The sequence below is a fragment of the Nicotiana tomentosiformis genome, chromosome 6 (assembly GCF_000390325.3).
Source record: "Nicotiana tomentosiformis chromosome 6, ASM39032v3, whole genome shotgun sequence".
NCBI classification, from domain to species: Eukaryota; Viridiplantae; Streptophyta; class Magnoliopsida; order Solanales; family Solanaceae; genus Nicotiana; species Nicotiana tomentosiformis.
The window spans coordinates 30,111,837-30,124,514 of record NC_090817.1 but is presented as its reverse complement, the minus strand read 5'-3'; the positions used below and the strand labels follow the sequence as shown (position 1 = coordinate 30,124,514).

The window sequence follows — 12,678 nt, the reverse complement described above, 5'->3', positions numbered from 1 at the left end:
GTCACAACATACAAATCTCTTACTGTTTTAGAGAAGGGAATATGGTGGCGGATGCCTTAACCAAGCATGCTATTAACCTCAGCCAACATGTCCTATATGTTCAGGAAAGTCAATTGCCTAATGATGCCAGAGGCACTCTGAGAATGGATAAGCTTAACCTCCCTTCTTTTAGAATAAGAGTAGCCAAGCACATAGGTTGGTTTTATGAACCACCATGATGTTAGCTCCATACTTCTATCCAGGACTCAACAAGCTGATCCTGGTACACTCAGCTCCCTTAATCCAAATGAAGACTTCATTGACCAGTCGCAATCTCGATGGCAGTTACTGTTATAACGCTATAGCTTCTTTAGCTAATAGCAACTCTGTTACAAGGTTTATTCTCTTGACTATTGATTGGTTGCGTCCAATCCAAGCATTTCACTTTTCTAGTTAGGCTAACTAGTATTACCGGAGATAAGGTATTATGTCCCCCTCTTGTTGTATTAACTTTTGAGATTTTAATATACAAGGCAGGGGCCAATGCCAAACCCCCACCACGGGAGGTGAAAGCATGGGTGCATGGTTTTAATAAAAATAAAAAAAAATCTCCTATGACTCTTCCTAGATCTCCTTTAGAAATAATACACTGAGAAATTAAAAGAGGGAACGAACATCCATAGACGTTAAGCATGCGCATATGGTGCTATATCATTTACGTATCGTATCAGTATAAAGGTAAACTTTTGAGTAATTAATAAGGAAACAGAGAGGTATGCTTGGTCAAAGAATAGTTAAATAGCATCTGCAGAATGCTAGTGTGTAGTGGGGTCTGAGCTATTGGGCGGGAGTGAAATTAAGCAGAGGAGCACATGATGTTATTTTTTATCAGTCATCTTTGCTGATTCTATATGGTATTCTTTGGCTTGATTTTGTCTAATGTGTAGTTTAATTTGTAGGCAACAGCCAAGATGAAGGAAGCTGGCATTTCTGACATATTAACAGAATTTGTACCCTTTGTTGAATTTTTGCCGTTCCAGGATTTTTCCGTGCTGAAACAAAGATTCTGTATATTGAACATATATGAATATGGTCCCTCCTACTATTTATTACTGAAAGGTATCAGGAGTCCCCAGGGGCATATTTAGGACGTACGTGCTCCATGGTCCAAGCTAAACCGGTGCTTGTGGCCCGAATTATGTATGCATCTGCAAAAAGAATTTTGTAATATATACATATAATAAGATCATACTCGTAATGAACATACTAACTCTAAATTTTGGATTCACTTCTTGCTCTACCCGCGTCTTATCCTATGCCAAATTGCCAACGCATTGCCTTCCCATCTCCGCAAGCAGCAGGGAAGAAAGAGCTTTTAGGGGACGACAGTTTTAAGGTAATAAGACTTTGCTTACTAATACAGAAAGAAGATTTGACTACATTCATAGCATGCTTTCCCTTTAAAAAAACATGAATGTCCAAAAAACAAAAATCTTACCTTGATAAAAAATAAAAAATAAAAAAAATAAAACCATGAATGCCAATCCACATAATTGATCAATTTTTCTGACCGAAGCAGTTTTAGAAGTTCCCAGAATTCAAAAGTTACCTGGAACACCTTGAAATCACCACCAAAAAAAATAAAAATGTTTTTGGTATCGAATATCATTGCTGATTAACCAGACATCAACACTAGGAACTTCTAAAAAAGACCCTATAACTCCAATGACTACCGAGCTTGATGTATCACTTTGCGATGCAGTGTCAAAAAAGAACGCTACAATCTTAGATTCATGATCAAGATACACCAAGAGAGTGACTCACTGCTGCACTTGATCTGGAACAGAACGCCTCCAGATACCAACCAAGGCACTGCCAAATATTGAGTGACAAACACTAGAAACTGCACATGGTACTGCAGTAAGCGGGTTACCAAAGTGCTGAGTGGCTAGAACTACTCCAAGAACCGAGTTCTGCAACAAACAAAGTACAATTTAATGAGTATACAGCACCTTACTAAAAGGCATGGTTTATATCAAGGGCTTATCTAATTATTTAAGTGTCATCTTTCCCCTGATTGTTTTTCAGGTGCCATTTTGTAATACGTTTACAAATATTTTCTTCAGTCATATACTGAGGGCTGGAAGTGGCAATTCTTTTTCGATAAATGGGGGAGAGAGAGAGAGCGCTCTTCCCAGAGCCTATTTCTGAAATCATCTGCTTACCTGCATGCCGACTTCAATAGATATTGTCCTTGAGGACGATACATCAACCCCGAGCATCCTTGAGAGCACGTAGCCAAAGAAGAAGCCAGGTGCATGAAGAAGAGCAGCAGCTAAGACAACCTGTTGACCTGACATGAGGATTGCAGAAGAACTCTGCGCAATTGCATTTCCACAAAGAACTGCAACAGTTGCTACAGCAATAGGGGGCATCAATGGAAACACAATTTTGACAAGGCTTTTGAAATACTGATTCAGAAATGCACCAGCTAAGACAGGAAGAAGAACCACCTGCATGTTGGCAGGGTTTATAATTTATTCTGACGAATTACAATACTACGATAATGATAAGCCAATAACCAAATTAGGAAACAGACCTGCAAAGTGGACATGAAAAGTCCAGCTGCATCTACTGCAACAAGTTGCCCTGCAAGTTTCTCTGTTAGGAAAGGGGTCATCCACCTGCATGTGTAACCAGAAAGGTCAATTAACTTAAGGGAGCTCTCACACCATCAGATAGGATTAGAGTATCTTTCATGATATTAAGAGAAGCGTGAGACACATTCAACAATAAGAGGAAGTGTGGGAGCTTTTTCCCACATTGTTTAAGAATATGAGTGTACTAATAAAGAACCGCCCACCAGTCTTAGACAAAAGTTCTCTGGTTGCTTACTAATAAGTGAGATGATAAAGTGCTTTGTTTATTACGTTTAGATATAAAGATCACCGTTTGTGTCTTTTAGGCGCACTCGCAAACACGGATTTGCTTACCAATAATTTTGCTGTTAAAGTTAAACACAGATCAACAATTTAATAAAACTATGTATGAAGAAAACAATCTAAGAACCTAAATCTTTTCTTATATTCTTGACCATCCAAACACACTTTCCTGTTCTGAACTTGACACTTCCATATGACCATTGAATACTCAATGTTACGCTCTCTAATTCTGCACCTTGATTGTAGGCTAGAGGCAAAATATTTGGACCTGTTTGCACAACAACTCTGGTGGTAGGGATTAATTTAATCATTTCTTTTAGTGCTGAAGCCTTCACTTAATCTGCATATTTTTCCCATCTGAATTTCAAAAACATCCTGTCTACATCTGATGTCGATCCTGACAGTTCATCTTTGTCTTTGACGTTGGCAACAATTGACTGCTCTGATAATCTTACTAAGCTTGTATTGCTCTTAGGACAAAATGGACCAACTCCTCCAAATGCCTTTATGCTTTTAGAAATCAAGAGAATTCAAATTCAAAGTAATTTGAAAAAGAAGCTCCCCAGGTTTGTTTTAGATGCTTGTTGATTATTCTGTCAATAATGCATTTCTTTGTCGGCCAAAAGGTTTCTTCACAAGACTTTGGAGTTACTTTAAGTTACACATTTCAGAACTATCTCATGAATTGTTTTAGGTCACTTATCCTTGGGATGCATAAAACACACGACATACGCATATGGACAGATATAAACGTCTTATATGCATATTATATTCATCAACCAAACAAAACTACTAACCACAGCAGATAGGGTACTTGCAGCAGTCATCAATACTGAAAGCGCCACATTGCCACTGCAGTTGAATGAAGTATCAACACCTAGTAGGTATTATAATGGAAACAACAGCAAACCAACAGTAATATGAATAACAATGATACAAGAGAACTTTCCTCAAGTACCTACCGTGCAATGTAAGTGACAATATTACTTGCCGTCCCTGCAGAAAAATGCATGAGATGCTTAGTAAATGTCTATAAGTAGAAGGTTTTGAAAAGGAGTCTAACTAAGCATACCTCCAGGACAGCAGCCAACCAATATCAAGCCTGCTGCATAATAGGATGGCAAATTTAACAGCTTGCTAATAAATAACCAAGGGTGTGGCCTAGTGGTCAATGAAGTGAGTGAGAACCATGAGGTCTCAGGTTCAAATCCACGGAGCCAAATACTAGGTGTTTTCTTCCCATCTATCTAAGCCTTGGTGGATAGAGTTACCTGGTACATGTTGCTGGTGGGAGGTGGCAGGTATCCCGTGGAATTAGTCGAAGTGTACGCAAGCTGGCCCGGACACCACGGTTATCAAAAAAAAAAAGGCATCACCTACACCAGAAAACAGGCTGATAATATGTCCACGCCAAGAAAATTAAGCAGGAAATATATTTTCTTAGTAGTGTGGGATAAACTGCAAATCTAACGCAGGTCGTCACAAGAAATGGACAACGAATGACTAATGAATGACAAGGTAAACAGAAATGCGGAACAAGTTCACTTTATATAGAAAGCACTTTCCGAGAGACATCACAGGAAGTGCAATTTGTTGAACAAAAGAGAGGATGGACAAATAGAACAAACTATTAGTTTAACAGGGAAAAACGAAGTCCAGGGAAGCATATATTTGAGTTGCAATCTAAGAGCTAACATTCAAGAGGAACAACAACAACAACAAGAACCCGGTATAATGCCACTAGTGGGGTCTGGGGAAGGTAGTGTGTACGCAGACCTTATCCCTACCCTGGGGTAGAGAGGCTGTTTCCGATAGACCCTCGACTTCCTCCCTTCAAGAACTTCCCACCTTGCTCTTGGGGTGACTCGAACTCACAACCTCTTGGTTGGAAGTGGAGGGTGCTCACCACTAGAGCAACCCAAGAGCGACCCACTCTTGTAAAAAGTAAGAAAATGCATAATCGGAAGCTGACAAATCTGGATAAAATCAACAATTGGCAGCTTAGGAACACAAAACCAAAACAATATCAGTTTTCACCCTAAGTCTTCTGTCTTTATATGGTGAAATGCACTTGGTAGCAAAGTGCTACAATTCATTTTGAATTTGCATATGGTTTTTGGAAATGTACTTACAAGTTGTCAGCATACTTCATCCATATCATTTTATCATCTTGCTCATGGAGCAACAAGGAGTTGGATGGTACCAAACTTAAGTACTAGTCAGAGAACAAACAAACGATTAATTTCTAAGTTATAGAAAAAAAAGTTGCCCCTAGGGCTTTGGTTCGATGCCAAAGGTAGTACAAAGAGAAATGTGCGGTAGGCGCACGTCATTGGACCAAAAGTAACCGTAGCATGGGGGTCTATGAGTTCAAATCCACCGCGCATCAAAGCTGAAAACAACGGATTAATTGGTTATCAATAAAATTACAGAATAAGTGTTGCTCCTTCTTCTGCCACAAATGTAGACTAAAATGGACAAAGCTTCATACATCAAAACAATGCACTGGAAATGAGTCATCCACATTCCACTGTTCAGTTTAAACAGTATTCATGAAAAGGAAATTTTTCTGTGGGGTTACGTGAATTCTACATTTACTTTGGTAACCAATTGCCAGTTCTTGGTCATTAAAATTGAGATTCATGTCAATTCAGATTAATATTTAGGTATAAATGTTACCTCTATTACTTTGGAAGGATTATTTCTAGCTGCATGCTTATAACACCGGTCAGGGCGGAGGCACAAGCTGACCTATGGGTTCGGCCGAACCCAGTAACTTTTGCTTAAACGGTGTATTTAGTGTTTTGAATTCATGAAATATGTATGTAGACAATAAATTACGTTGAGAAAATAAAATCAAGACCGAAAATATTGCAACAATCGTAGTATTTTATTTCAAATAATTTGAGTGTACAATCTCTATGAATCCTCTGATTCTTCTTTTCAATAGTAAATAAAGGAGCCTCCGAGCTTAATCTTGAATTTTATTTTATTTTAATCCAAGTGCTTGAAGCTTGATCTTGATCTTGACGTATTTTTAATCTAAGGGTTGATCTTGACGTATTTTTAATCCAAGGGCTTGCAGCTTGTTCTTGAATCTTCGTCTTGATTTTTTAATCCTTAGAACACTTGAATGCTTGTAGCTTTTAGAGAAATCTGCAGCATTTGATCCACGAGCTTTCTCTTGCTTCTTGTTATAACTTCTGGTGTCATTTCTGGGTTATGAAGACCCCTATTTATAGTTGTGAAAGGGAAGAGTTATGATAAGAACAAACTTTTTCCGACCAATCAAATTGAAGTGTGACATGACCACATTTGATTGGTCAGGACATGTCACTTGCACACGTGGCGCGGTTTCATTGGCTTTCTAATATGACTTGACATGCCTTGTCATTTTGACACGTGGCATGATCCTATTGGTCCTTCCGTTTGACTTGGCGCGCCACGTCATTTGACACGTGGCACCAAACTGGGCCTCTAGGAAGATGACATCTTGGGCCTAATGAAGTGGGCTCATCACTTTAGCCCAATTGAATTAGCTAGCCTAATGGATTAAGACTTATTTATTTAATCCATTTATATTGGACTTATACAATTAATCCAATTATATTAGCCCAATAAATTTATTTCAACTAATATATCTTGAATTTAAAATATAGTCCAAATTATTTTACGAATTTAATTTCAACAAAATTTATATGCCCACAAATACCCCTACTTCAAAACTTGTCAAGGTATAAACTTTAAAGACTAGACTTGAAGTATTTACGAGAACAATTTGTATCTTCCTTTTTACAAGCGCTTTGCCGGATTAATTCATGTATATCCCTTTCAACTTGTAGCTTAAAATGACTCATTGTCAAATTAAGGAAAAGAGTAATAGCTTTATTTGCTATTATTTTGGAAGTAGTACGCCAAACCACAATTTACATGAAATGGCCAGTTGTGCTTATTGATTTCAAAAGATTTGCACATGACTTCTTTCTTTGCAATTCGAAATTCTGTTGAAGAAGTAATTTTCTTTCCTCATTCACATGTGATTACTTTCAATGTGGCGCGACTATCAGAGAAATTACTCTCAATCTGGCTCGACTATCGGAGAGATTACTCTCAAAATGACCCGACTATCGGAGAGATTACTCTCAATGTGGCTCGACTATCGGAGAGATTACTCTCAAAATGACCCGATTATCGGAGAGATTACTCTCAGAATGACCCGACTATCGGAGAGATTACTCTCAATGAAAATTATAGTTCTTTTTAAGGACAAACCCACGAAGAGGCCAACTTAAGGTACAAAGGGACTTATATGTCCACCTTAAGATTGAAAAGTTATAAAGCTTCAACTCGAAGACGACATCGACTTGACGATATCGACTTGAACACTTGGAAAACTTTGAAGATTTGGCGGACTTTGCAGACTTCAACTTGAAGATTTGGAGGGCTTAAACAATTAAACTTTAAGACCGGCAAATTTGAAGACTTCAACTTGAAGACCGATGGACTTGAAGACTTCAACTTGAAGACCGACAGACTTGAAGATTTCAACTTGAAGACCGACGGACTTGAAGACTTCAACTTGGAGATTTGGAGGGCTTAAATATTTTAACTTGAAGAGTGGCGAACGTGAAAACTTCAACTTGAAGACCGACGGACTTGAAGATTTTAACTTGGAGACTTCAACTTGAAGACCGACGGACTTGAAGGCTTCAACTTGGAGACTTCGAGGGCTTAAATATTTCAGCTTTTCTTTTGCTTTACATTGTCCGACTTTTATCTTAGTCGCATAATTTTCAGCTTTACGCGCTTGTAACAAAAGATGAATATCTTGTGGTGGGAGAGTCCAAATAACAAACCGTTTGATTTCTCGAAAATTAGACTTCAATATCTAAAATATATCCAAAACTTAGAATCAAACACCTTCAGAATCGCCCCACATAATATTTTTTTTGAAACCAACTTTAGATTCTACCACGTTGAAAATTTTAAATTTGCGCAGTCTTACCAAAAAAATCATATCTTGGTGTAGAAAAGTCGAAATCACGAACCGTTTGATCCATTGGAATCTTAACTTCCAAATTTATAATATATACAAAATTCAAGATTTAATGCCTTAAGGATAGTTTCAGAATAGTTCGAAATCAATATTAAATTCTGAGGCGGCGACAATTTCAGATTTGCACGACTTCATCAAAACTTTTGTATCTTGATGTAGGAATGTCGAAATCACGAACCGTTTGATCTATTGGAAACTTAACTTCAAATTTATAACATATCCAAAATATAAAATTTAATACCTTAAGGATAGTTTCAGATAATATTTTGAAGTCAATACTAAATTCTGACGCACTGACGATTTCAGATTTGCGCGACTTCGCCAAAACCTTTGTATCCTGATGTAGGAACGTCGAAATCATGAACCGTTTGATCTATTGGAAACTTAACTTTCAAATATATAACATATCCAAAATAAAAAATTTAATACCTTAAGGATAGTTTCAGATAATATTTTGAAGTCAATACTAAATTTTGACACACTGACGATTTCAGATTTGCGCGACTTCGCCAAAAGTTTTGTATCTTGATGTAGGGACATCGAAATCACGAACCGTTTGATCTATTGGAAACTTAACTTCCAAATATATAACATATCCAAAATAAAAAATTTAATGCCTTAAGGATAGTTTCAGATAATATTTTGAAGTCAATACAAAATTCTGACACAGTGATGATTTTAGATTTGTGCGACTTCGCCAAAAGTTTTGTATCTTGGTGTGGAAGCCTTGAGATTGTAAGACCCTTTTAATTGTCATAAATTGAAATTCAAGAGCTTCTTGAAATATATATATATATATATATATATATATATATATGCGATGTCTTAAAGTTGCACCTTTGGGTGTATAACTTTTAAATAAAAGAGGGCCCTTTTATATATTTTAAATGCTATGAAGAGGACGTCTCCTTTTCACTTAGGCATAAAATTGGATCGATTGATCTGAGTAGACTTTTAGTTTGAGGGAGTATTAATCCCGAAAAAATTTATGGGAGTATTAATCTCATTAAGATTTACAGGAGTATTGATCCCGGTAAGACATTGAGTCTGAGAAAATATTGATTCCGAATAAATGTATATCTTAGTAGATTTGTCCCGAAGAGACATTTAATCTGATTGGATATTGAATCCAAATTGGAGTATATGAACATTGACGATCGCAAAACACACACTTAAATATGCTCGCTAGTCGAATATAGTATAATATAATATCGTATCCACAAGGATTGGAGTTAAACAATATTTTTATAGTTTGTAGCTTGATTACTATCCAAGATAATCAAAAATTGAGAATTATGTGATTAAAAACTAAAATTAACTAAGAATCTAAATCTAATTGACTAATGACAATCACACAAAAGTAAGCAAGAAAAATATCAATGGGAGAAAAATAGGGGTTGATTGGATAGGTGCAAAATAGTTGTCTGGGATTTAACTCAAGTTAATTCACTTCTAATGTTGAAGTTAGTCTCTCGAATTCACTCAATTGTTAGTTCAAACGTTAGTAGAAACTCCTCTCTCGATTAAGTCGCAACCTCACAATATGAACTAAGTTAAGCTCGGTGAAGATATGCACGAATTCGTATTAGATTGGTATTTTAGAAGAACCTCTTTTGATTATCCTCGTAACTAGGTTTAATCAACAATTCAACTAGCCTCTTTCGATTACTAAGAAAAATTAATGAATTCAACCAACAAGATAATGCAAAAATATCACAAATTATGCCTCTCTCGATTACACAAACATGTGAATATAGATGCAACGATTAAAACACCCAAAATGATTCAATACATAAAAATAAGAGTTAATATCCACAACCAAATATCAATACACTAAATCCATCAATTACTAAAGAGAACTACTCCATAGATATGGAGTAATTCATCACAAATATGTTTAAGATAACGGAAAACATAAAACGATCCAAACTCGTGTCTTGAGTGAGGATTGAATGATGAAATCCTTGTGCTTCTTCTTCTCCAACTCCTCCTTAGCCTCCTTAGGTCTTAGATGTTTCAAAAGTCTAGAAAATACTATTTTTCCATGTATATGCACCAATAGGGCCGGGCCCAAATGAAAACACCTTCTCTGATGCGAAATAAGATTCTTTCCGGAATAGGACGTGTGCGGCCACGCACCTGGGAGTGTGCTCGCGCATATGGCCGCGCACTTTGGACAGTGTCTAGCCTCACTTGCGCGCCCAGTGCACGCTCACGCACTTGGGTGGCGTCTTGCTTGATTCTTCGTCTCTCTCGTTGAGTGCACTATTGTACGTTGATCCCCGAACACGATCCCAATTTAATCCTCGGGCTATTACTCAGACTTCAAAACTCTAGAATAGTTTGAATTCATTCCATAACATCTACATAGCTCAGAATCACTTCTCCAAGGCATAAAACATATAATTAGTGCAAAATACTAGTGATTAAAGCTCAAATTCAATTAAAGTGCAGTAAATTAGAGTGCGATAAGCAACAAAAATACGTAATTATAGCCTACCATCAACACCCCACACTTAAATCATTGCTCGCCCTGGAGCAATCAAACTACACTTTATAAAAACACAGCCTTTTTAAACAACTCTCATAACTTATCATACGAAGAATATTTAAAATCGATTAAGCACAATAGTGTAATATCCTAACCTCAACATTTGACTCAAAAGTACCACACATTATTCACAACTTGCTCACTTACTCCAACATAGAGGTCAACGATATCACATTTCCTTCATGAATCAAGTGCCCTCACACAACAATCGAGAGTAGTTCCAAACACTATAAAATTTAAGAATAACTAGGAACTCAAGATAGAAATAATTCACTCACTCTCAAAAATAATATTCATATGCCACAAAAGATGAACCATAGGCTTGCCCGTAGTGTACTACTCTACTAATTGAGCTCATTCAGTCGAGGATCAAGTAGGACTTTAATTGTTTGTAATGTAAGCTGCAGGACGAGTAGAATACATTTAGATATAAGAGTGACTACACCTCCCTAAGCACTTTAATACATACATTTCATTGTTCAAAACCCTACACTTATGTCAAACCATAACTCCACCTTCACATCAATATATATTAACTCCCGCTTCTTTAAGCACAATTACATCAAATTGCCACTATCATGGAATATTTTTCACAATCATACAACTATTTATTTTATTTTTCTTTTTCAATTCAAGTGGCTCTTATTTTTTTAACACATTGCACCTTTCTCCTTATTTCAATAGTTCCACTCAAAAGCCAAACCAACCACCCCACACTTCAACTTTTACAAAGTTTATAACAAATTTAAGTGCTCACGAGTGGTAAACGGTTCAAATAGATTGTCAATTCAAACAAATGGGGAAGGCTTGTAATGTGGTAGCCAAAGAAAGATGATTACATGCTCAAAAGGGGTTAACTAAGATACATAACAATTTGGTGGGTAAAATATATAGTTAGCGCAACAAAGAAATGTATATATCACTTCCAAGACTGAATAAAACTAATATTTCACTTTGCAAACACACGGAGCAAGTTCTAGACATCAAATGCAATACACAGAATACACAAAAACCTCTCACACACACGGCACATAACTCACTCAAGATTGGATTATCAAGACACTCTAGTCAAAGCATTTAAGTAAAGTTGATATGATATAATTTAAGGTCCTCATACAAGAGTAAAAAACTGAGCCTAAGTGTCCAAACTAAAGCACTCACTATTCTCAAGGCATGATAGAGTCAAGAGATATTGCTTCCAATTCCAATCATAGCATAAGGTCTCCTATTTCTAACAAAAATAAAAACTAACTACACCCGGTTCAAACAAAACCCTTGGAAAAGAACCTCGGTACAAAGAAAAACCAAGGGAGAATTATTACATTAACTACAAAAGAAAATTATTTTGTCTTTTTATTTCCACTTTAATCCCTAAAGAAACCCGTCTAATGATATCCACCGTCGGGAAAAATCAAATATTTTTCAAAATTTTATGGTTTTCCAATTTTTTTCTATCAAACTACTACAACTAACCAAAAGAAACTAGAATTAATATACACACAACATATCAAACTACTACAACTAACCAAAAGAAACTAGAATTAATATACATACAACACACATATCCCCCACCCCATACTTTAAGTGATGGCATGTCCACATGACACACAATTAAAAAGCATAAGGTAGAGAAAACTTTCCTGAATCTCTAGACGGGGTCTGAGTCGAAGTCGGGCTCCATTCTTCTCGCCCGAACTAGTGCACACATCCACGTAGACAACTTCTTCTCAACCTTCTTGGGGTACACCCCACACTTGTCTTTTTCTATCACTAGAGCCTTATCCCTTGAACTCTTCACCTTCCATTCAACACTTGCAACTGACTTCTTCTTTTTCACCCCCGTATCTACATTCATCTCGAACGTTACAGTTTCTGCACTTACTCTAAGCATGGGTTTTCTATCATGTATGTCTAATATTGCTCTGCCTGTTGCTAAGAATGGTCTTCCTTGGATAAGGGGGACCTCCTTGTTCTCCTACATCTTCACCACTATAAAGTCTACAAGAAATACAAACTTATCTACCCGAACTAAAACATCTTCCACTATCCCCTCGGGTATCAAAGTTGTTTAGTTTGCCAGCTGCAAAGATATTGTGCAGACCTTATCTCTCCAGTCTCATTCTCCAGATTGTTGTAAATAGAAAAGGCAT

At 36.8% G+C, this 12,678-nt stretch overlaps 1 protein-coding gene across 1 annotated transcript; it reads right to left on the bottom strand.

The window, feature by feature from the left end:
- Positions 1-1,567: 1,567 nt before the first annotated feature.
- On the bottom strand, positions 1,568-12,383 carry LOC104106719 (probable sodium/metabolite cotransporter BASS1, chloroplastic). Its single transcript, XM_070178394.1, has 8 exons — positions 12,261-12,383; positions 7,389-7,809; positions 3,994-4,164; positions 3,884-3,917; positions 3,702-3,773; positions 2,579-2,663; positions 2,205-2,492; positions 1,568-1,952 (listed from the first exon to the last, which is right to left on the bottom strand). The coding sequence occupies exons 1-8, from the start codon at positions 12,381-12,383 to the stop codon at positions 1,800-1,802; spliced, it is 1,347 nt and encodes a 448-aa protein (XP_070034495.1). The 3' UTR covers positions 1,568-1,799.
- Positions 12,384-12,678: the final 295 nt, after the last annotated feature.